This window comes from Galeopterus variegatus, unplaced genomic scaffold, assembly GCF_000696425.1.
Source record: "Galeopterus variegatus unplaced genomic scaffold, G_variegatus-3.0.2 Scaffold1889, whole genome shotgun sequence".
Lineage (NCBI taxonomy): Eukaryota > Metazoa > Chordata > Mammalia > Dermoptera > Cynocephalidae > Galeopterus > Galeopterus variegatus.
In genome coordinates this window covers 173,787-199,719 of record NW_007728000.1, presented here as the reverse complement: position 1 = coordinate 199,719, position 25,933 = coordinate 173,787, and the positions used below count along the sequence as shown (strand labels likewise).

Genomic DNA, 25,933 nt, shown 5'->3' with positions numbered 1-25,933 from the left:
CAGGTGACATTTTGAGATATGTCTTGCTGGTCTCTTTTTCTATGTAGAAGATGCTAATGCAATATAGAACCTTTTATGTTCTGCTTTTTAAAATGTTAATGTTTTTCTTTTTAAAATTGAAAATTTCACTGCTTTGAATAGATAATATGTAATTCAGAAGTCAAAGCTGTATAAAAGGCTGTACACAGAAAGGTCTTGTTCCCTCCCTGTCTCTGTTCCTTCCTTTTCTTCTCTGCTTTTTATAACCGTTTTAAATTAATTTGTTTAGCCTTCAGTGTTTTTTTTATAGCAAATATATTATGTATTCTTTCTTTTGGTAAAAGAGATGGCTTGTGATGTGAATTATTTTGTACCTTCTGCTTTTCATTTATCCCAGGGATTTTTTCATACTAGTACATAAATTTTTTTTCCCTTTTGACTAATTTGATTCAACTTTTTGTTAAAATGCTTCTCCCCAAACTGTACAATTTCATCAGTATTCTTTAGTACCTTGTACTTCCTCATCGTACTACTCAGTGTTTAGTTATTTGAGCAGGTAACATGTGCTAGGCACCTGAGATACAGAGATAAATAAGTCATAGCCTCTGTCTGTGGGGGCCCAAAGTCTAGTTGGTGGGGAGTAGATAGACAGGGAACAAATAATTTAGTAAATGATGTGATAAGTGAAAGGTAAGCAAAAAAGTATTCTGGGATCAACAAAGAGATCTAACAAATCCATCGGAGTATGGGGTAAGGATGGGGAGACTTCCCAGAGAGGTGATTTCACCACTGAATTCTTCCTAAGGGAATAGGTAGGAGTAAGTCATCCAGGTAAGTGAGAAAATAGCCGTCCAAGTGGAGGCAGTAGTTTGAACAAGGGAAGAAAAAGTCCAACTGCATTGTGTACTCTAGGGATTTTTAAGCATTTGACAATAGTTCAAGACAGTATAGTAGTAAAATTTTGCCATCACATACCTTTATAGCATACAGCTTTATACTTTATGAACTATCTTATTTGGATATCTCTAGTCATATACAGTTATTTTGGTTAATGTTCTTCCTTGACAGGTACTGATTATTCTTATTATCACACAATATTGGAAGCTGCATTTCAGTTTCTGTCACCTCTACAGCAGAATTTGTTAAAATTTTGTCTGTCTCTTCGTTCTTACACAGCTACAATTCAAGCCTTCCAGCAGGTGAGTCCACTGCTTCTAGAGAAGAGTATTTTGTAGAGTGTATGACATGATGACTGGATAGATTGCAGTTGTTGTAGAATTGAATTACAGAGCTATCATTTTTTTGCCTGGAATTTTCTAGGATTTATGATTTGTTTTTAAATAATATGCAAAACTGATGTTAAGTCTTCAAGTCACAGACATTTAAAAATATAACCTGAGGGCTGGCCATGGCTCACTCGGGAGAGTGTGGTGCTGATAACACCAAGGCCACGGGTTCAGATCCCTATATAAGGGTGGCTGGCTAGCTCACTTGGGAGAGCGTGGTGCTGACAACACCAAGTCAAGGGTTAAGATCCCCTTACTGGTCATCTTAAAAAAAAAATGTGTGTGTGTGTGTGTGTGTGTGTGTGTAAAACCTGCACTTATTTTCATATAAGGAAAAAGAATATCCACACAAAAAAGAAACAATCGGACTTTATTTATGCAACACAGGCTGGTAGGTATAAATCTTGGTAAACCAATGAACCTGAGTCTAGTCTAAAAGCAGTTCACAGGAAATGTAGGAGACAGGAAGTGTTAGCAACACCACAGGGATATAGTCAGGAAAACCCAGAATTCAGGAAACTTTATGGTAAAATGATCTGGTTTCTTCAATAAATAAATTATAAAGGAAAAGAAAAAAGAAGGTCAGAGGAACCTCAAGTCAAGAGAGCCAAAAGAAATGTGTCAACTTAATGCAGTGTGGGGATCTCCTTTGGATTCTGAGTTGTAGAAACTCCCACTGTAAGAAAAGAAAAGGAAAGAAACAGAAGAGGTAGTCGAAGACATATGTACACCAACTGGATATTTGATATAACAGAAATGTGAATTTTGAGATCATATTTTATTATATAGAAACACACTCACAACAAATATGTAGTATAATGAATTATTATAAATGAGCACCCAGGTCAAGAAATAGGACTTAATTAGCCAAGTGCCCTGGAAGCCTTTCATGTGCTCTGTCTCCTCTGTAGGTACCTTTTGCCCCCTCAAGGAAGTACTCTGTCAACTTCTGTTAGAGTCATCTGCTATGTTTCTTTATCATTTTATTGTCCAAGAGTGCATCTCCACACTGTAGAGTTACGCCTTGCCCCGTTTTTTAAAATTTGAAAATTTGGGGGTGGATCTCTTAATTTACTTGTTCTCCTTCCATCCCTTTCTTTTTCAGTTGCATGCATAACTTTGACTGTTTGCAATGTAGATTTTTTCATGGTTTGTATTTTGTTGATCACATACTCTTGATGCAGTTCATCCTATTCCTCTGTCCTCTGTTTCCTGCAAATTGGCATCTGGATCCAGGGCCTTCATCAGGATTGGGTGTCTTTTGCCAAACCTTTGGCAAAAATTATAGGAGAGCGTTCTATTTTTCCATTAGGAGGCTTCTCTCATTTTGATTTAGCAGCTATTACTGCTCTATGCTTAATCCAGTAATTCTTTGGGGGTTGTGAAGTAGTGACTCATTCTGTCATTTCTTTTTCATTCTGTCATTTCTTTTTCAACATGAATTTAAAGCACATATCCTCATCTCGTACTGTCTGGTGATATTGTTCACATAGGAAAGGCAGAGCATGTGCTTGATTGCCTTTATTTACCAGGTTTCTGAAAGAGTTTTATTCACTAACACTCTTTTACTTTGATCATTTAGGTTTTTGTTTCTTGTTTTTTTCAACTTTTTTTTATTGTAAAATACAATATAAAATTTACCATCTTAACCATTTTTAAGTGTACAGTTCACTGGAATAAGTCTATTCATATTGTTGTGCAACCATCACCACCATCCATCATCAGAACTTTTTTTATCTTGCAAAACTCAAGCTCTATGTCCACAAAATAATAACTCCCCATTTCATTTCCCTCCTTCCCCCATCCTTTGGTAACCACCATTCTACTTTCTACTTCTATGAATTTGCACATTCTAGATGCCTCAAATCAGTGGAATTTTACGATGTTTGTCCTTTTGTGTCTGGCTTTTTCAATTAGCATAATGTTTTTATGATTCATCCATGTGTAGCATATATGAGAATTTCATTCCTTTTTATGGCTGAATAACATTCCATTGTAGGTATATAATACAGTTTGTTTATCCATTCATCCCCTAATGGACATTTGGGTTGTTCCTACCTTTTGGCTGTTGTGAATAATGCTGCTATGGAACATTGGTATACAAGTATCTGATTGAGTCCCTGCTTTTAGTTCTTTTGGGTAGGTACACAGGAGTGTGTATCAGTCTGTTTCTGTTGCTTATAACAGAGTATCTGAGACTGGGTTATTTATAAAGTCATAAAATTTATGTCTTACAATTCAGAGGCTGGGAAGTCTAAGGTTCTGGGAACACATCTGGTAAGGGCCTTCTACAGCAACGCAAGGTGTCGTATTGTGATAGTGGGCTGAACAAGAGAGCTAACCTGCTCACTTGCTCTCCTTATAAAGCCATCATAACCATGTCCATGACCACTGATTAAACTATCAATGGATTAATCCATTTGGGAAGGTACAGTCCTCACAGTCTAATCATCTTTTAAAGGCCCCACCTTTCACTTATCATAATAGGATTTCCCACCCTCTCAACACTTACAGTGGAGGTTAAATTTCCAATGCATGAACTTTTGGTGAACACATTTAACCCATAGCAGAGTGTAATTCCTGGATCGTATGGTAATTCTATGTTTAACATTTTGAGGAACCACTAAAGCGTTTTCTATATCAGCCACACCATTTATATTCCCACCAGTAATGCATGAGAGTTCTAATTTCTCTACATCCTCCCCAACACTTGTTATTTTCTGATTTTTTTAATAGTGGCCATCCTAATGGGGATGAAGTGGTATCTCATTGTGGTTTTGATTTGCATTTTCCTAATGACTAATGATGTGGAGTATCTTTTCATGTGCTTAGTGGCCATCTATATATCCTCTTTGGAGAAATGTCTCTTCATATCCTTTGCCCATTTTTGAATCCAGTTGTTTGTTTTTTGTTGTTGAGTTGTAGGGGTTCTTTATATAAACTGGATATTAATCCTTTATCAGTTATATGATTTGGAAAAGTTTTAAATTTCGAAGTACAATTTAACTATTTTTTCTTTTGTTGCCTATAATTTTGTTTTCATACCCAAGAAGTCATTGCCAAATCCAGTGCTGTGAAGAGTTCACCCTATGTTTTCTTCTAAGAGTTCTATAGTTTTAGGTCTTTAATCCATTTTGATTTAATTTTTCATATAGTGTAAGGTAAGGGTCTAACTTCATTCTTTTGCATGTGGATATCTGATTTTCCCAGCCCCATTTGTTAAAAGACCATCCTTTCCCCATTGAATGGTCTTTGCACCCTTGTTGAAAATCATTTGACCATATACGAGTATGTGAGGATTTATTTCTGGTATCTCTATTCTATTCTATTTTTCTGTATGTCTGTTCTTTCTCTTAAAAGTCTCTTGTTCTTTTTGTCTAGAGTCTCAGAGGATTTTTTCTTTAAAGTCCTAATCTACTAAATTTATAGCTTAATGGTGATTGTTCTGGGTCAATATTCTTAGGTATTCAGAATGGCATTTTATGTTGATTTAATTTTTTTTTGTATTTTTTAATTTTAATTTTAATTTTAATTTATTTTATGGCAGGTGGCTGGTACAAGGATCCAAACCCTTGATGCTGGTGTTATCAGCACCATGCTCTTCCAAGTGAGCTAACTGGCTAGCCCCAAGAATGTCCTTTTAGTATAGAGTTACAAAACATTTTTTATTTCAGGAAAGTTTTCTTTCATTATAGTTTTTTTCACTTGTTATGTTTATCTTCTCCAAAGATTCATATCATCTATGTGTTGAATTTTCTTTGCCTATTTTCATTATTTGTCATTTTCTCTTGAGTATCTCTTTTCTTAATTTCTTTTTTCTTTTTTTTGGTGACTGGCTGGTAGGGGGATCTGAACCCTTGACCTTGGTGTTGTCAACACCACACTCTTACCAAGTGGGCTAACCTGTCACCATTTTAATTTCCTTTTGATTTTTAAATTTTCCTTCTTTTCAGCTCCTACTTCTTTTAACTCATTACTTGTTATATTTATTTTTGTTCTCCTTCTAGTTTAGTCTTCATTTCTAAAATGATTTTTCTTTTACTTCTCATTCTTTCTCTAGTCTTTTCACCTCATTTCTGAGTTTTTCTAATTTTGACAGGTTATTTTTATGTTGTATATCATCTTCTTTTTTTTTTTGTCCTTTTTGAGACCGGCTGCACCGCGCTCAGCCAGTGAGCGCACCGGCCATCCCTATATAGGATCCGAACCCACGGCGGGAGCGCTCCCAGCGCCGCACTCTCCCGAGTGCGCCGCGGGCTCGGCCCCTGTATATCATCTTCTTAATATGTTTTATCTTGTTTGAAATAGTAGGTTACATTTTTTGGCTGTATATTTCTGATGTGGTTTCACTGACCATAGCTATACTGTCCAATACAGTAGCCACGTATGGCTATTTAAAAAAATATAAATCAATTAAAATTAAATGAAATAAAAACTTTACTGCTTCGGTTGTTCTCACCACATTTTAAGTGCTCAGAAGCCATGTATGACTAGTAGTTGTCAGCACCACACTCTAACCAATTGAGCTAACTGGCCAGCCTCCTCAAGTAGCTATCTTTTTGGACTGTGTAGATATAGAACATTTCTGTTACTGCAGTAATTTCTATTGTGTAGTGCTGGTCAATAGGGATGTGATTTTGTTCTTTTTTTCCCCCCATAAAATAGCTTTGGTATTTGACGTGGAGTCTTCTCATTTTGTTGTAAAATTAGTTTTCTCTTAGATTACCTTTTCTGTTGATTTTACGTAGTGTTAACAAAATATGGTAGTTTGCTTTTTGAGGTTTCCTATCTCTGTTTCTGTCTTGTACTTTTTTTTTATTTTTTAAAGATGACCAGTAAGGGGATCTCAACCCTTGGCTTGGTGTTGTCACCACCACACTCAGCCAGTGAGCCAACCGTCCATCCCTATATAGGATCCGAACCCATGGCCTTGGTGTTATCAGCACCGCACTGTCCCGAGTGAGCCACGGGCTGGCCCTATCTTGTACTTTTATTTGGACTTTCTTTTCCATTGTCTCTCTGCCAATGTCCTACTCAAGTTTTATTCTACTGTCTGCACTTTCTGAGTGGGGCCCTGTCCTGGAAGGGAGTCCTGGCTTGTGAGTTTTGAGAGTTCAGAGCAGCTTAACTGCCCCAGCCCCTTTGAGCTTTACCACGTGTGCCTTGTGCTCACCTGATGCTGAATTGTACAGAACCACCATACATTCCAGTGAAAACTTGTTGGCTGTTTTTGAGTTTTCTTGTTCTCAGGAGTATCACATCCCTTGTTGTATCCCTCCCTATGGTTTCTGCATACCTGCAGGTCTTGTTAGTGTTTTGTGTTATGGGGACCCCTTTTCACTGAGTTTTGTCATAAGTGTGTCCCATGGGTTTATGCTTTTGCTAGTTATACCTTGGCACTTAAAATTGACATTTGTAAGCTTAGTTTAGTTTTCTTTAAGGTACATCTTGTATACTCTGGATATCCTTTGATATCTTCTGAGATAGAATTATAACGTTCCGTTTCGGGGGTAATACTACCAACTACCTCTTGGGATACTGGCACAGAAATCTCTTATTGCCTGTCCCAAAGTGGGTGTTGGGTAGATGTTAGTTTTTGTTTTTATTGATGTTGTTTTATTATTATTTAATCACCTATTTAGCATATACATGTCCTTATCTTGTCTTTGGCTAGAAATTATATGTAATAAATATGTATTGTGTCTTATGTAACAGATAGCAGCAGATGAACCTCCACCAGAAGGTTGTAATTCATTCTTTTCAGTGCATGGAAAGAAGACTTGTGATTTTGATACCCTTGAGACTCTTCTATTAACAGCATCTGAAAGGTAGATTGTGTGTTTATTTCAATATCATTCATTTCCTTGTTCTTCTTCTGTATTAAATCTACCTTCTGACTTTTCTTATGTTTTGTAGCCTATATATTAATGATTTAGAGTATGGATTCCGGAACCAGACTGAATCTCAGCTCTATTACTTAAAATAGTTTTGTGAAATGGGTGAAATTAGTTTCTTGTCTCATCTCATTTCAAAATGTACATAGTAGTAAGAGTATTTAATATTACTATTGTTATTCAGTAATGACTATATATCAGAAATTACACAGGCTTTGTCCTTAGCATAGTAAGGAATACTGTGTGTGTTAAAGCCAGTGCCTGAAGTAATGTTATTAATAATAGTGATCTCTCAGGATGTTATTAGTTTCAGACAAAGGAGAATACTTAAAAGATAATTGCAAGCTTGATTTGAATATTAAATTGGCAATTAACATGCTGGCTGTTTTGCCTAAAGGTAGGTTTCTTGTGGTGGACAACTGTAATAAGTACCTATTTTGCTCTTTGGCTAGGGCAGCATCCCCTCTGTACCTCTAGTGCTGTTTATAAAGACAATGACGGAGAATCTCTATGTGCTGTTAATCTGCTATATCAGAAATGCTAATGGTATTTTAGGCTTTGTAGGTTTTTACTGAGATTGTCTGCCCAGCACGTGTCCTCTGCCCACCAAATGCATTAGTGCTTCTTGCACAGGGTGACCTACCAAAAAACGCAGTGTACATTCTAGCCATCTCAGGGTCAAAGTATGGACAGTCGAAATGGCTGCATGGTGCACTCTTGGAGGAAAGAAAATTGATGGCTTTGTAATTCTTTAAAAAACTTTGTTTGGCCTGGCCCGTGGCTCACTCAGGAGAGTGTGGTGCTGTTAATACCAAGGCCATGGGTTTGGATCCCTAAATAGGGATGGCCGGTTAGCTGACTGGGTAAGCGTGGTGCTGACAACACCAAGTCAAGGGTTAAGATCCCCTTACTGATCATCTTTTTAGAAAACAAAAACAAAAAAACCCACTTAAATTTGTTACAGTTGGGCCAAGCACGTGGCGCACTCGGGAGAGTGCGGTGCTGGGAGCGCAGCAGCGCTCCTGCCGCGGGTTCGGATCCTATGTAGGGATGGCCGGTGCGATGCGCTCACTGGCTGAGCGCGGTGCGGCCAGTCACAAAAAGAACAAAAAACAAAAAAAAATTTGTTACAGTAATGCAGACTTTTATAAAGGAAAGAGTGATAGTGTCTTCTCTTCTGAGAGGCAGTAACTGTTAATGGTTTGGCATGTGTATTAATGGTTTGGAGTTTTTTCTATGGTTTTAAATTTATACACACAGGTAGGTTATTTTTACACAAGGTGTCTTTCCATTTAGTACACGTAGGTGTACCTCATTATTTTTAACACGTGCACAATAACCTATGTAAAAATGTTCTGTAATTTATTTGTTACTGATGGTTTTTAAGTCATTTCCATGTTTTTGCTATTACAGTAAGGTTGTAGTGAACATCCTTATTCATGTCTTTACCTTCTCTTGAATAATTTATTATAGTGGGGATTGGTAGGTCACAAAGTCTATGCATCAGATCTATTAATAACTTGATGCCATCCTTAGAGAAGTTTTTTTTGAGAAGTTTTAAAATGTATGAGGAAAACTGAAATGTTAAGTCCATTAGCAGAAAGATCAAGTAGTAAGTATGGTACAGGAGGGAGATTTACTGTAATTGAGAAATTATAGGCTTAAAGTCATCCTCCAGTTTTTGCATTATTTGTACTTATGTTTTCAGATAAAATATGATCACATTCTATTCATATGGTAGAAAAATACACTAAAGTTTTAGTACTGTGAGATTTGGATATGCATTATTTTTCTGGCTTTTCCCCCCTCTCTAGGAATTGGTAACAATTATTAATCAAAGTCTGCATTTCATAGTTAGTATTTATATATGTACTTTTATTTTTAATCATGAACAAACAAGATTCATACTTGATAGTATTTTTGCTAAGTGAAAACTATTTAAGAATGATACTCTTTATGTTAAGATGCTTATAATCTTTTCTTAAATTATCAGAGCTTCGTTTTACATTTTGTATTATTTTTAATCTTCAAAAATATATTTTAACTTGAAAATTTTAAGCTTTTAATATTTATTTTCAGACCCAAACCTTTATTATTCAAAGGAGATCACAGATATCCCTCATCTAATCCTGAAAGCCCTGTGGTGATTTTCTACTCTGAGATTGGCTATGAGGAATTTTTAAGTTTCCACCGCCAACTTATATCAAAAAGCAATGCAGGCAAAATCAATTATGTATTCAGACATTATATATCTGTAAGTATTGAGTTATTTTACAACTGTTTTGAATATTAATTTACCCAGCATGACAACCTTAGAACATAAGCTAATAATTTATCTCTTTGAAAGATAATTTAGTTATGTGAACTTCTTTTTTGAGAAATCCAGTAATTTTATCAAATCTATTATTTGCACATAGGAGGTGCTTTGCTTGTCTTTCTGAAGAAATGTAAAATAATTATGCTAAGAAAGAGGCTTAATAAAGTTTACATTTTATTTAAAAATGAACCGTGTAAATAATATTTTCTAAATTTAATATGGTCGTTATACTATGGAGCTGAGTCTTGAATTCAATTTCTTTTCAAACCTTTTTTTGTTTTTTCTTTTTAGCACCTTTTCATTTGGTGGGAGGGAGAAGATTTCTTTCTTTTTGGGGGGGGCTGGGCAGCTGGCTGGTACAGGGATCTGAACCTGTGACCTTGGTGTTATAAGGCTGTGCTCTAACCAACTGAGCTAACTGGCCAGCCCCAAGGGAGGGAGATGATTTCTAAAGAGGTGAAATCAAGCAGAATTGATTAAATATTAAGCTTTTTAGACCTTGTGTAACATGTAACATTTAAAATATTTATATGTAAAGATTGTTAGCCTTTAAAGTTTCTGTGTCATAGTAAGCTCAGTAATATTGGGAGCTAAGTCTATGCAAGCAAAATAAAAAGTTTAAATGGAAATTTGTATAAGCAGAAGTAGATTTATCAATGTTTTTGACAACACCTCTCCCTCCCCCTATCCTCCAGGTTCTATTGCTGGTATTAAAGATTAAAATGTCTTAAAGACCATCATCAGTCAAGATGGTGGTAAGCCTGTGACATTTGGTCAGCCCAAGCCCTGCCTGAGAGCATTTAAATTCAGTAAAAACATATAGTTACACACATGGTCCCAGGAAAGCACTTCTGGGTTTGAGACATCACCAGTTTTCAACCACGCCCTATAGGTTCTGGGACTTCTTTTTCTCCATTTCTTCGCATGGTTTGGGACCTTTGCCCTTTCAGATGTCCATTCTTCAACCTTGGAATTCCCATTCCCACAGTTGTGGCAGGATGCAGAATGTAAATAAGCCTAGGATTTTATAGGGAGAGAAACATAAACTCTGAATTGATTTTTTAAAAATAGAATTAATATGTATTTTAATTGTAGATAAGTGGTTTATTACTGTTGGTGTTTTTTTTTTTTGTAGATTTTGGACTAAAGTTTGTTTAGTGAACTCTCTTGGCCATGTAGTTTTATTTTTAAAAAACAAGTTTAAAGATAATAATCCTAGGTAATGGCTATTAGAGGCAACATTAATGTAGTTGCGTCATGTGTACTGTGACATATGAAGAACTAGGTGGTAATGGTGGAATACTTGCTCTGTTTTCAGAATCTTAGGAAGGAGCCTGTTTACCTCTCTGGGTATGGTGTGGAGTTGGCTATTAAGAGCACTGAATACAAGGCCAAGGATGATACTCAGGTGAAAGGTGAATTTGTAAAAATAAAACCAGTGCGTTTTCTTTAAGTATGAGTTAAAGGGGAATTTGTTTTCAAAATGAAAAAAATTAGATTGAAGAGTATGATGAATCTGTGTTTGAATCCTGGTTCTCTTACATCTGAGTGGGTGGATTAAGCAAATTCTCTAGTCCTAATTTTCTCCTTTGTAAAATGCAGGTAACGATATATACTTCTTCAAGTATTTGGGAGGAGTAAATAAGATGTAAAAGTAAAGAATTTAGTAGTTTTTTTGTATAAAAAATTTCATTAAGTACTAGCTATGTTTTTGATGCTATGTGATTTACAGATAGCCATTAATTTGACTCCAGTGTGAACTCTTTAACTCTCTTATAATTAATGAAAAATTTTATGTTCTTTATTATTTTCTGCACGTGGAACAGTTTACTATGGATACTTCTGTTGTAATACTGTAGGGTTTTGAATTCATTATTTCAAACACAAGCTTTATATACTGTCCTTTTGTTTATTCCTCATAAGCTCATTTTAAAGATAAAAATGACCAGTTTGGGTAGTAAAGTGAATGGAAAATACCCAAGTACCTCATCATTCTGGTTTTTTTTTAAAAATAATTTTATTTAGGATTAAGTTGCGTAATTGCAAATTCTTCAGAATGTTGACATTGAAAAATCCTTTGTTAATGATATTTAAAGCTATTCATTTTGAAATTTTTAGCATATAAAATTTCCAAAGTTTAAGGGAAAAATACATTCTTACTTTATCCAGGAACACAAGAAATATTAAAACACGTTTATTCTGTTTGTTTAACCATTGAAAGATGTTAATTGGGGTATTCAGCATTTTAAATGGTATTCTAATTTCAGGTGTTTCTGATTTTTTTTTTTTACATTATTCAAATTTTATAAGGTTAGTAACATTTTTATTTCTGATCTGAGCAATTACACGTGTATTTGCTGTGCTTTTATAGGAACTGACGTAAACACCACAGTGATTGGTGAAAATGATCCTATTGATGAAGTTCAAGGATTCCTTTTTGGAAAATTAAGGTATGTATTTTTTATGTATTTTGGGACATGCCCCTATTCTCTTTAAACCCCCAGGCTTCCTTGCATTCTAAGTGTCGTCTTTCTCCTTACTATCTGAGTTGCATATCTCTTAACATTACCATTTTAGCAATCTAAAATGGAGAAATAGACACTTAGTTTATAGTACAATTTATAATTTCCAGTTATTCTGGAGCACATTATTCTTAATTATAAGATGGCTGGTGGCCTATGGCTTAAATTGATTTCCTTTTCTGGGCCTCTCAGTCGATGGCATAAAGTTACATACAACTTTTTGATTGATGTCATAGGAGAAATTGAATTGTTTCATTTAATTTTTTCCCGAGGAAAAAATGTATTTTAAATTGGAATGCTAATGGTTATTTGCTTATGCTAAATGTAGTCTGAATAAAATGCAAAAGAGATGCAGCAGATTTTATGCATGCTCAACTGAAATGCATTTTATTAGAATTTGCTTTCTGAAAGGGGATCTAAAATGTTTATAATTATGGAATTTAAAAAAATTCCATAATTTTGTAATTATTCTATGACCATTTTAGGAAAGCATCATAGTATTTTACAGGTGAAAAGCCTTCTTAGCTGTTTTTCTAAATGTTGCAGTTATATCTGTCATGGCTTGATTAATTGTGTAGAGCCCTGAATTCTGCTTTGTCTGTAAATTTTAATTGGGACATCTACAGTGTGCTTTTTTTTAAAAGACTGTGATCATATAGAAATAGTATATGCTAGGCTCAGATTCATATACTTCAACTTTGACATTTGGCCAAATTCAGTGACCTAACCAGACAAACAATTTAGCAGAGGTGTCATAGTTCAAGTGGAATTTCTGTTGACATGTTGAGTTCATCTTATGTATATGTGCATTTCTTCTTGTTTAGCATCAGTTTTGGCCTCATTAGTATGTAGTTGGCTTCCCTTTTTATTTGACCCAGGTTTCCAGAATCCCTTTTCATATTCATGGTTTTTTTTCCTTTTTTTATTGAATCATAATTGATTATACATATTTTTGTGGTTCAACATTGACATATGTTGATCAATATTATTAGCATATACGTTATTAAAAATCATTCTTACTCTTTATACCCCTTATCCATTCTCTCCTCATCCCCCTCTCCCTCCCCCCTCCCACTTCAGATAGCCCTAGATTTCTTCTCTCTTTCTGAAAAAGTAATGATCACTCTGTTGATTTGTTGCCTAGGTGATCTCTTCAAGCTGAGAGAGGTGTATTCAGGTCCCCCACTGTTATAGAGCAGATGCTGCTTCTGTTATTGGGGAATGGGCTTTGTGGAGAGAGACATCCTCTTCTTTTTTTGGTCTCTGCTGGTGACTCTCCTTGTGTCAATGCACTCTATTGGCTGGTGGGCCATCTGCATGATGGTTGTGGTGTCTAGCTGCTTTCGCAGCATCCATAGCTATTGTGGTGGCTGTGGTGGGCCACCCACAGGAAGTGGTGTTTTTGGCGTGCTCCTTGCCTGGGTGCAGGAGGAGGGGTCGGTCCCACTCCATGCCTCAGGACTCTGGGCGGGCCCCATGGCAGTGGCAGCATGCCTGGCTGTGGGAGGAGGGGTCGCTCCCTGGCTCCATCTTTTTTTACATTCTAAGTTGTTGTTGCAGAGTAGTTGGGTGGGAGGGGGAGAGGGAAACAGGGAGAGAAATAGGGTTGGAGAAGAAGGAAAGAGAAGGGGTGTGGTTGAGGCCCGTGGCACCCTATCATTCTTGCAGGAGAGACTGGGGGACTTCCAGTGGTGGCTTGGTCATGGCCTGAATGCAGATGTCAGGGGGGTGTGGCTGAAGCCCTTGGCCCCCCACTACCCCGGTTCGGGATACCAGGGGTTTTCCAGCGGTGGTTCAGTGGTTGTCACTGGGCTGGTTGCAGATGTTGGGGCAGGGGGTGTGTGTGGCCGAAGCCCTTGGCCCCCCACTGCCCTGGCTTAGGAGCCCAGGGCTTTTCCTGTGTTGGCTTGGTGGTCATCACTGGGCTGGTGGTGGGTGTCAGGTATAGTTGAGTCCTCCAGCCCTTCGCCCTCCCTGGCTTGGGGGCCCAGGGAGCTTCTGGGATTTCTAGGTTTTATAGATATTCTTTCGTGAAGCAAGACCTTTACTAGTTAATATCAAACTTTGTCTCTGGTGTGTGGGTATTTTGTTTTTTCTTTCAGTTCTGTGTTGGATTATTTGCTGTTCCTTCTACTTACTCTCTGCACTGGAACTAATTTGTTGTCCTTTGCTTACTTCTAAAATAGAGGAACTTCTTGTGGGGGCCAGCACTTGAGCCCTGTGGTTGAGCTAAATTTTTGCTTTGCTGCTGATTCCCTGGGGAACGCTTTGTGTGCAGCTCAGGTTTTAATTGTTGACTTTGTAGGTACTTTGGGGTATCTTGAGATCTGGTACACCTGGGTTGTGTAGAAACTCTGGTCTGGACCTGAGTCTTTTCAGCAAATGGCACCCCTTGCAGTTCTATATTCCTGACCAGTCTTTACAGAGTGGTCCTGTGCTGATTGGGAGGCAGATCAGCTGTCCATGCTGTGTCCCAATTCTCCACAGGTGGGCCTATCTCCCCACCACCCACATTCCAAACACTTCCCATTGGACAGGTTGTGTGCCAGTCCCTTGAGATGACTCACTGACCTCTGAGTGGCTCCTTTTTTTAATTGCTGTGGTTCCTTGCTCCTATGTGGGTCCACGGGAATCCTGTTAGTGGTCTTGCTGGCCTGAGTGCTACCAAGGCCCTCTTCTTCCCTGCCACCTCCAAGCAACTTCACACAGAGGGCACAGCTGTGGCTTTTGCCAGCTCTTGCTCCGTGTGCTCCAGGGCCAGCCTTGAAGTGGCCAGGGCTCAAAATGGTCAGAGCAGTTCTTTCGTTCTCTCATTGTGGCTTCTTCTGCCTTCAGGCACTCCGAAGGTCTCTCCTCCTCTTCCCCTGAGCTCTAGCAGCCCCAGCATGGCTGTTGTTGCGTTTTAATAGTTGTAAACTGGTTGATTTGTGGGAGAGAATGACGCTGGGGACTGTCTGTTCCGCCATATTCATGTTTTTTATGTTGTGTTTGGCACTATGATTTTGTGCACTCACATCACAAAGGTAGTATGTAGAATATTGAAGACATTTTACCTTTGGGGCATTTGGAATAGCTTTTTAGCTATGTAGAATAAATAGATCATTTTTGGTATTTTGATGAGTAAGAAAAGTTTGTAGTACCTGATTGGTGATAGGTTGATTGGAAGGTGAAGGATCTGAGTGAATGTTTTAATTTCTGCATGTTGCTTTTACGAAATTTTAAGTTTCTAGCATTTAAAAGTACTAATCCAGCAGCCATCTGTCTGTCTGATCTAACTGTTGTATCTCTGCCTCTGTTGACCTATGTTTTAGTAGCTTTAAATGGAATGTACTTTATTTCAAGATAAAACAAAACCCAATAACTCTGGTTAGCCCGAATTTTATTCATGTGATTAAAGGATTTATGAGTACCTATGTAGAATGAAAGAAATTCATTTTGGGACTGTCAGCAATTATTTTTTTTTAATTTTATTTTGAGAAATTAAAAAGATTCACAAAAGTATGGAGAATAATATATATCCACATACTCACCACCCAGAATTGATTATTGCTGTCATACTTGCTTTTTTGTTCCAAAGAACTCTTTATCGTTTTAATTTTATTTTGAGAAATTAAAAAGATTCACAAAAGTATGGAGAATAATATATATCCATATACTCACCACCCAGAATTGATTATTGCTGTCATACTTGCTTTTTTGTTCCAAAGAACTCTTTATCAAGTTTTTTTTTCCCCCAACATAAGCCCTTTTTACTTAAAACAAAACAGGTCAGTAAAGCACTGTAGGGAACATTCAAGTCCCCTTTGATACCCACTCTCAGTCACATTACACTACTCTCTCATAGTGAATCACTTTCATACTGATTTATTTTTTTAATCTGTAAATTTTACGATTTTTAAACCAACTTATAATTTTCTATATGAACTTATTTTTAAAGAAAAATTATTTATTTTTTTCCTATATTGTAGAAATTTTCATAGGGTTGGGAGAGGAAAATCATGAAGATGAAAGTTGGAGCCAACTTTTGTCTGTGTGCTCTGGGAAAGAAAAGACAGTGAAAATGATTTTATGTTTCTTTCAGAGACCTGCACCCTGACCTGAAGGGACAGTTGAAAGAACTCAGAAAGCATCTTGTGGAGAGCACCAATGAAATGGCACCTCTAAAAGTTTGGCAGTTGCAAGGTGATGAAAACATAGGAAATCATTTGCCTACTTTTTGGCTAAATTTTGTGATATTAAATGCAGAGTATGGGCTGGCCATTTAGCTCAGTTGGTTAGAGTGTGGTGTTATAACATGAAGTTCAAGGGTTCAGATCCCTGTACTGGTCAGCTGCCTCCCCGCCCCCCAAAAATGCAGAATTTGAATTTTATTGTATATATTCACATTATTATGAGGGTACCACAGAATTTAAAGGTAGTGATTAATTATGGTTAATCAGAAACAAAAAGAAGAAAGTCCTTTTGTAGACAGATAACATTATATAGGAGTAATATATATGTAAATGAGTGACCAGATACATAAAGTTGTAATACTTGAAACATGAAACATAGTCTTTATGTCCCCTTAAGTATACATTTCTTAAACTGTGTGTGAGTGTTCAAGGCATGTCAGGACGGTGGGAGGTATGTGTATTTCTCTTTCAAAGAACTATCAAGGTTTTTCCCCTAACATAATTTACTAAAAATCTCAAGGCTGTATTTTTTGATATATTGTAAATTAAGAAAAGGGAAAAGGATTTGGGCTCTATTTAGCCTCTGCTAAATGTGTTAGTATGTGTTTTATACAGGTAGATCAAGAAGGGCTCGATAAACACTCTAGGGATCTATGAAGTGAATAAAACCTGAAATGAAACCATAGGCCCTCTCTGGAATGGTTTCATTCTAAGGCATTTTTTTTTTGTTTCTTTGTTTTTTGGGGATTTTTTGGTGACTGGCTGGTTTGGGAATCTGAATCCTTGTCCTTGGTGTTATACTATGCTCTAACCAACTGAACTAATTGGCCAGCCCTGGCATTTTTAATAACCAAGAAAACAGTGGGAAGTAAATATGGTATTTTTCATTGCCTTAGATAAATATACTTTAAATTATATTTTATATTGTTGCAGATCTAAGTTTCCAGACTGCTGCCCGAATCTTGGCTGCTCCTGTTGAGTTAGCTTTGGTCATTATGAAGGATCTTAGTCAAAATTTTCCTACCAAAGCCAGGTAATATAGATTAAGGCTTTGATACGTTCTTCTCCTTAACATAATATCCAATTATCTTCATGTTTATGTTCCAAATGAGATCGTTAAGATATGAAAATGCTTATAAAATTAAGGTTCTCTGATACCATCACCACCACTACTACTGCAGATGGTGCTGTTTCTGAGAAGAGGGCAAGCCCACGCGTTGTGTGGCTGAAGAGACAGATCTAGATTATGTTCTTGGCACTACACTTGAACTAGTCGTGTGATGTTTGCACATAAAAGACCTCTCCTCCTCAGCAGTAGGGTGGGAATAACATTACCTGCCTTTCAGGATTGGATGAGTTACAAAATACAACATATGCCAATGTATCTGATTTGGAATCTGGTGCAGACCATGTTGGTTTTCTTCATGAAGGTTTTCATATGTGTCATCTTACTGAATCTTGATGAAGAAACAGGGTCATATAGGCTAAGTGATTTATTCATAGTGACAGAATAAAACTTTGAATGCAGGTTTTCTGACATTGCTTTCAATTCTGTAATGTTGCTCCACACCTAATAAATGCAAGGCAAAATTGTTTTAAAAGCCAAATTTTGCGAAACTGCTTACTTAAATGGTTGCCAGGCTTTTTCTTGAGCCACCGAGTGAAGTGTTTTGACTTCTGCTGTGAGATATTTTGTAAATAAATTTGGTTTTTGATTATGACTCTATATATTACCATATAGTAAATTCTCACTTAGCCCAGCATGCCACTTGCAGACATACGTGGAGGCTTCCACCTCTACCATAAGTGCTTAAAGGGACACAATCTGCTGCCTTTGTGTATTTAACATTATCCTTTAGTCTGAGCAGTAGAGGTCATATATAGAAATTGGGTTCCATATATTCAACTAAGAACTTGGAAACAACTGCACTTGTTTTAAAATGTTCCTGTTACTGCTACTTTTCTTTGGTGTTGTGTCTTATAGTAATGAAAAATATGCATATCTGAGGAAGGAGAAATATATTTATTAATTGTAAAGGTTTAAGGTTTTTCCATTTAGTTTTTTGTAATTTATTGAGCAGCGTGTTTCATACTTAAAAATAGGGACATTGAAGACATTTATACCAAATGTTAAACCAAGCACTGATCATGTTTTTATTTCCTCAGAACAATAACGAAAACAACTGTGAGTTCAGAACTTAGAACTGAAGTGGAAGAGAATCAGAAGGTATTAGCCAATGGAAAATACTGACCTTTCTGTAGTGCATCTTTTTAAAATTCAATTCAATTTAATTTTAATTTTTTTTGGTGGCTGCCTAGTGCGGCCCAAACCCTTAACCTTGGTATTATCAGCACCACACTCTCCAAAGTGAATTAACCAGCTAGCCCTGTATTATATCTTTAAAGATGAAAAAGTCTGAGTTTGATCAGTGGCATTTAACAGTATTACTTTCCTTTTTTCAAAGATGGTGATAATTTTGTTCATTTCTGAACAAAGTTCAATCTTTATATTTTCATTTTTAATCAGTTGAATGTGAATATAAATGGTGCTGCCATGTTGTTTAGAAAAACAGTACCCCCTAAAATGTCTAACCCCTGAGGGGTTCAACCCTAACCCTAACCCTTCTCAGAGGCACCCACTTCCAACTCTTAGCTGATTCTTCTAATATTTCTCTCCATACTTCTAGTGTGCTTAAATTTGTGCTTTACTGTTCAGTTTCAGACCTTATATATTGGCCTCCTATTTTGAGGATGAGGTTTGACTTTTTTCACTGCCTCTCCCTTAGTGTCCTACCACTACTCTATATTGGCACTTTTTCTGTCTCACCATCATCCCAATTTTTTTGTGGCTGGCCAGTACAGGGAATTCCCAATATTTTATGCTGGGATTTTATCTGGTTTTGAGTTGCTCTAATGTGGGCTGCTTGCTCTTTATGCCTAGTGTATACTTGGCCTTTGTTTAACTTCCTTTGTTGGATCCATTGTTTCCTGGATTCTGTGTCTTTTCTGTTTTTTTGTTTGTTTGTTTGTTTGTTTACTCCCTTATTTTGGTGCAGCACATCGTTGTGAGAAAAGTTGCATGGGAGGTAAATTTGGAACTCTGAGAAATCAATTTTCCACTTCTGTTTTTATTGATAGCTTGGCTGGGTATACAATTCTAGGTTGGAAGTCAATTAGAAATTTGAAGAAATTGCTTCTTGGAATTTTGATTACACTGTGGCTATTGAGGAGTCTGAAGCTTTTGTATGAGGTGTGTGTGTGTGTGTGTGTGTGTGTGTGTTAGTAAAGTGGAATCTTCTAGGATCTTTTCTTTGATCCTAGTACTCTGAAATTTCATAATGATATAGCCTTTTAAAAATTCTATTATTGGATGGCTGGTGGGCCATTTAAATCTGGATGGTCATTTCCTTTAGTTTTGGGAAATTTTCTTGAATCCTTTCTTTGCATTTCTTCCCTCTGATTTCTCTGTTTGTTTGTTTTTTTTTTCCCCTAGAAATATTTATTAATTTTAGAAGATGTTACACCTCCTTGACTAGTTTGGCCTAGTCCTAACTTTTAAAAGTCTTTTCTATTTTTTACTTCTTTTGTCTTTTTTTTTTTTTTTTAACTTTCCGAGACTTTCAACCCCTTTGCTAAGATTTTCCCTCTAGTTATCAAATTTTTAATGTCCAAGAGTTTTTGTTGCTCTTAGATTCTTCATTTGGTGGTGTTATTGTGTCTTTCTGAAGATATCAATGGTGCTTGTATTCTCCGCAGTGTCTGCTTCCTCTTAAGTTGACTTTTTTGGGGTCTTGGTCTTATGTCTTTATGGTAGAGACTTTCCTCAAGTGTCCAGTGATCTATCACTAGCTGATCACATTTAAGATTTAGGCACTAACAAGCTGACTAGGAGCTGGCTGGTTAGCTCAGTTGGTTAGATTGTGCTGTTGTAACACCAGATCAGGGGTTTGGATACCCTTACTGGCCAACCATCAAAAAAAAAAAGGACTAAGAAGATGATTGGAAGTCCTAAGGATGAAGCTTCTTGACCGTAGAGTGTTCTGGTGTGGGCACTTCCATAGAACCCTGGTGATGGTATTTTTAACCCTTTCCTCTTGGGCTGGCCAGTCTCCAGAAGGGGATGTGTTTATCTGTCTGGGGTGTTCAGTCTGGCTGCCAGAGCTGTAGAAGCCTACTAGGGAAGAGCATTTGGTAACTTGCCCTCAATCCCCTGTTTTCAGTGTGGGGTCCTTGCCCTCAGTTTTGCAATTTCTCATAGTTCACAGATTCTCTGCTTTGCTCTTTCCAGGGAATGAGCCTCCGTTTTTCTGGAGTGGGGGGATTAGTGACAGCAGTCATCTGGCTGTGGGAAATCAGCAGGGGACCTGGGGGCTTATGTCTTAAAGAGGCTTTCTGTCAGAACTCTCCTTGTACATGTGTTCTTCCTGCTGCCAGTTCCTGAGCTCTTGGTGTATTCCACAGGGTAACCTGGGCTTTTTATTGACTTCTCCCACTGTTGGCCTAGCATGCAGCTTTCTCAGGACTGCTAGGACAGTTACTACTCACCCATCCGCCTTCCAGCTTCCAAGTTTTGTTGGCTTTTTTTTCCTGTTCTCTTTGTCCTTGTGGAATTATAACTAAAAAAGTCCGTTTACTGACATTTTAGTAGAGTTGCACAAGGGAAAAAAGTGCTGTGTTCAGTTCACTGTCTTTACCCCAGATTTCCTTAATCTTTACATATAAGATACTAGTTAATTAAATAGATTTGAGGAATAAATCAGTCAAATATTTATTAAATTGAAACAACCTTATTGACAGTTTTTATTTACTTTTTAATTTCCAGAATAATATCAAATATTACCTTAATTTTAGGCCTTTTGTCCCACAAGGAATACAAAACATTAAATTGTACAGACTATGCTGGTATTTCCTGGATTATTAAGCTTTTTGAGTAAAACATTTTATTAAAGAGTAAACATAAAACACTAAAAAAGTGCAAAAATCCTAAATCTTTAGTGTGATGAATTTTCACAAAGTGAACCCACCTATGTTATTAGCATCTGGCTCTAGAAATAGATGTGCATTGTATTTACTAGCTCAGAGTCAGTCTTTCTTATCATCCAAGGGTGCTTGCTGTGCATGCAGCCTGGGAGTGAGTGGACATGGTGTTCTTCTCTCCCTTGGAAGAACTTCCAGTGGTCAGTTGATGCAACTCCCCATTATCTTCTTATCTTTTCTTTTTCCTTTTTTTTAAAATTGACAAATATGAGGGTACTTCAAAGAGTTTGTGGAAAAGTAGGATTAAAAGATAATACAAATATTTCTGTGACATTTTTGAAGTCCCCTTGTAAAATTTATGTATATTTGTGATGTACAACATGATGTTTTGAAGTATGTATACATTGTGGATTTATCCCCTGATCTTGCTTGCCATTTAATCCTGACAGGGCCCATGAAGCAAAAGCTATGGCTTCCTCATTGTTTCTTTTCCCCCCATGCAGTACTAGGCGTTAAAATTTATTTCTTTTAGTTTACTGACTACTGGGGAGTGAAGGCAGCTCAGCAGTTCCTGTCCTTCTTCCCCCAGCTGTGGGTGCTAAGGGATTAAGTTCTGTCCCTGGTATCTGATTAGTTTCTTCCCTTCAGAGTCCCAGTGTTCTTTGAGAGAAAGAGTAATTGGATGGAAAGGTTATAATTCAACAGCACCTTCATCATGGAGTCAGGGCAGCGTTTTCTTTGGTTCAGGCAGGTCTTGGGCTTCAAAGTCTCCTGTTTGTCAGGGATGCCACCATCTCAGGGAGCAGCAGGCAAAGGGCTCTACAGAGGCTGAGTGTTGGAGAGCTAGGCTGCACTATATGCTGTCCTTAGCACAGCAGCTCAGAGTTTCTTGGTGTGCCATAGTTTGAAGATTTAAGAGAGGTATGAGGTTTTGATATCCCATTTTTTTTCTTTATTTTATTTTTATTTTTGTCTTTTTTCGTGACCGGCAACGGATCGCAACCCTCAGTGTCGCGCCCGTACCGGACCGCGACCGGCAACGGGATTGCAACCCTTGGTGTTGCCCCCGCTCCTCGCTCAGCCAGTGAGCGGCCGGTCTGTATGTGGGATCCGAACCCTCGGCGGGAGCGCCACCGCGCTTCCCAAGCGGCGCACCGCAGCAGTGCGCCACTGGTCTGTATGTGGGATCCGAACCCTCGGCGGGAGCGCCACCACGCTTCCCAAGCGGCGCACCGCAGCAGTGCGCCACCGGGCCAGCCCTTTTTTCTTTATTTTTACTTTTTGTGTTTTTTTGGTTGGCTGGCCGGTTATGGGGATCTGAACCCTTGACCTTGGTGTCACAACATTGACACCCTTTTTGGTTAGATCCCTGGACTTCAGGAAGAAGGTCCAGCTGTTATTGACTGCTGTCACAACCTTGGTTGGCATCACTAACAGGGAAAGTAACAGAAGTGTAAAAAGGCAAGGGTAGCAAGCTTACATATCTATAACCTGGCACTGGTGAGCAAAGGTAGAGAAAATTCCAGAATTCATGTAACTTAACAGCTGGAGAAAAAGGAGAACCCCAGTGTGGACCCCAATTATAGATAGTTGACATCCTTCTGTCTTCAATATTATGTAGGTAAATCATTTTCTTTGGTTATGAGGGACTTTTTTTGTTACTATGGCAAAGAACAAATATATCTATTCTGTTGATGTCTGGAGTAATAGAAAAATACTAGTTTCAGTTCCTTGTAGGCAGTTCAGAGAAGTATTATTGGAAAAGGAAATTGAAAAAGTAAAATATCCTAATATATCCTAGGGCAGGAAGAAACACTTTAAAAAAATTAAATATAGATAGTATTTGTTCAATTAGTCCTATTTTATTTGTATCCTCTTTCCTGAAAAGTGAACTTACTTCCCCTCCTTCTACCCCACTCCCCTTCCTTGCCCCCCTCCCCCCATGTTATAGGAAATAGTTGTATTAATAATCATTGGAATGAAGGGGAGAGAGAGGAAATTCCAGGGGAAAGGGAGGAGAGGTAAATGTCCCATAAATTGGCAGTTTCATTCTGTGTGAAGCTAAGAAGCGTATGTGGGAGTACATAGAAGGAAATCTTAACCCAGCCTTAGGATGTCAAGATTTGTGCACGCAGGTTTGGATCCCCAAATTGGCCGGCTGCCAAAAATAAAACAACAAAAAAGATTTCTACTGATAATAAAGTCCAGAAACACTGAAATTTTTGTTAAATTTTCTCTTACTGCTTCCTAACCATTTTTTAAAATTTTTCAGTATTTCAAGGGAACTTTAGGATTACAGCCTGGAGATTCAGCTCTCTTCATCAATGGACTTCATATTGATTTAGATACGCAGGATATATTCAGGTGTGGTTAATATTTTTTATTCTCTGGAAAGTTTTCATAATGTATAGCTCCTTGTGACATGTTCAGATTGTCATTCTTTCTTGATGTGGCATGATGCAAAGCCTGATGGCTTACCAGGTCCCCTTGAGTGGAGGTAGGTTGGCCCATGCTGTAGCTGGGTTGGGCAGTAAGACATGTCACCATCTTGTATCACAATGTACATTCAAGGCCTGTGTGGTTTTTGAGGATGCCCTTTTAGAGCTATCGTTTTCCAGTTAACCATAGAAGCATAGAAAAGAGCAGGTTCTTTGGTGTCTGGGAACAGTATAAAGTAAGTTTATTCAAAATGCTATCTCTGGTGTCTAAAAAAGTTATTCTGTCCATATCTATTATTTGAATACTTACTTTTTTGTTGTTAAAATGTGGTTCAGGATTAATATGCTCTAAATTGTCTTCGTGATTTTCTGAGGGGGGCAGTGGACAATCAGAATTCAGATTTTATCCTTGGAATTAAAATTGATACACAGTTTTCACTGTGGCTTTATAATGGTAAAAACAAAAGCTATTACCAGTGCTTCAGAAGAAGCAGTTTCTACAGTAACATATTTTTCACATTTGTTATTTTAATCAAGGTTTTGTGTCCATATGTTGCATTACAGAGTGAGTGATAAGTTAGTAGAATGGATGTGGATACTTTAAAAGATTGTCCTTGTGTGTTTTTATTGAGTGTTTTATTAAAATATATATATATATGTTTAATTTTTCAGAGTATTACAAACTGAGTACTTGCTCATGTAAATAATTTTAAATAATACAGAGATAAAGGAACTAAAAAAGTAAAGTTTTCATCTTGTCTTATTATTTCATCCCCCTCTCCATCTTTTCTACTTCCCCTAGCAAACCTCTAAGTTGGGTATGAATTCTTCCAGACTTCTTTCTGTGGTTGTATGTGTGCGTGTGCCTATGTGAATTGATACTGATACTGAAACATATATTAAACATATGTAATGTATGTCTTTTTTGAGGTGTGTTTTTTTAAAACTTTATTTTGAGAAATGTAGATTCATATGTAGTTGTAAGATATAATACAGAGAGATTAATGTACCATTTTTTAAAACATGCAGTGCAAAGTAATAGGGTTATTGCATCCTCAGATTATGTGTTTATACTTAGCGATAACATATATACATTAATAAATGTAAATAAATATGAACTGAGACGCAGGTCTTACATACTTTGTTCTGCATACTTTGACGAGAGTATTTCTAAGGGAAGAGCTCTCTTAATTTCTTATTTAGTTTGATTTGGCATTGAGTTTGAACGGATAATTTTTTTCATGGCAAGGATTTTTTTAAAGCTTTTTTCCTACTAAATACCTACTTTCTTTTAGCCTGTTTGATGTATTGAGGAATGAAGCTCGGGTAATGGAGGGTCTGCATAGATTGGGAATAGAAGGCCTTTCTCTGCATAATGTTTTGAAGCTGAACATCCAGCCCTCTGAGGCCGACTATGCAGTAGACATCAGGAGTCCTGCTGTTTCTGTGAGTATTCCTTTAGGGTGATCAAGGGCCCTTCTGGCCAGCTATATTTATTATGGTTTTCTAATTTGTCTTTTATGGGAATTAATTTATTCCTGCCACCTCTTTTGCTGGTGTCAAAGATTTATAACTGCTTATATTGGACTTTGTGTATATAATAAAGTAGGCTCTTAAGTACTCCAAAAAGTTGACTTATTGTGGCTAATGTGGTTAAGACAGTAATTTTTCCACCTCACTGTACTCCTAGGATTCAGCTGATCTCTTGGGAAAAAGTGTTCAGTTGGTGTTTTCCCAGTTGCCTACAGGTCTTGTGTGATTTTATCACAAGTATAATCTAGAACTACTATTAAAAATATGACTTTTTAGTTAATAACCTTCTTTTATAGGACTCTGAGATCTGAAGTTTGAAGGATTTGTATCAGTCATTGCCTACTGTTTGGTCTCTGAGCCTTTGTCTCGTGATCTGTCAAAAAGAATGTGGGGAACAGTGCCATCTCGGGTGCTTGTGGTAAAAATGCGATCAGGATAGATAGCGCTGATGTGTCTAGCACACCCTAGGCCCTCCAGTCTTTTTTTTTCTTGGTTTCTGTACTGCATTTATTTTAGAGAGATTTTATTGAAAGAGAAATGATGTAGAATGTAGGCGATCATTACTTGAGTTCTTACTTGGTGATATAATTGTTATTTTGGTGAATACTTTGTATCATTTGTTTTTCTGTTAGAAATAATTATAAACGGGCCGGCCCGGTGGCGCACTGCTACAGTGCGCCGCTTGGGAGCGCGGCGGCGCTCCCGCCGAGGGTTCGGATCCCACATACAGACCGGCTGCTCACTGGCTGAGCAAGGTGCGGGCGCAACACCGAGGGGTGCGATCCCGTTGCCGGGCCCGGTCCCGGACGGGGGCG

At 37.5% G+C, this 25,933-nt stretch overlaps 1 protein-coding gene across 2 annotated transcripts in view; it reads left to right on the top strand.

Moving 5' to 3' along the window:
• UGGT1 (UDP-glucose glycoprotein glucosyltransferase 1) overlaps positions 1-25,933 on the top strand; it is a 120,978-nt gene that overhangs the window by 13,740 nt on the left and 81,305 nt on the right. For both annotated transcript variants that reach the window (XM_008579456.1, XM_008579455.1), the window contains exons 4-13: positions 1,048-1,178; positions 6,981-7,093; positions 9,239-9,413; positions 10,795-10,891; positions 11,848-11,926; positions 16,080-16,180; positions 17,104-17,203; positions 18,337-18,397; positions 23,420-23,511; positions 24,881-25,031. In XM_008579456.1, coding sequence (XP_008577678.1) covers positions 1,048-1,178; positions 6,981-7,093; positions 9,239-9,413; positions 10,795-10,891; positions 11,848-11,926; positions 16,080-16,180; positions 17,104-17,203; positions 18,337-18,397; positions 23,420-23,511; positions 24,881-25,031 — 1,100 coding nt within the window. The remainder of the gene's footprint in view (positions 1-1,047; positions 1,179-6,980; positions 7,094-9,238; positions 9,414-10,794; positions 10,892-11,847; positions 11,927-16,079; positions 16,181-17,103; positions 17,204-18,336; positions 18,398-23,419; positions 23,512-24,880; positions 25,032-25,933) is intronic.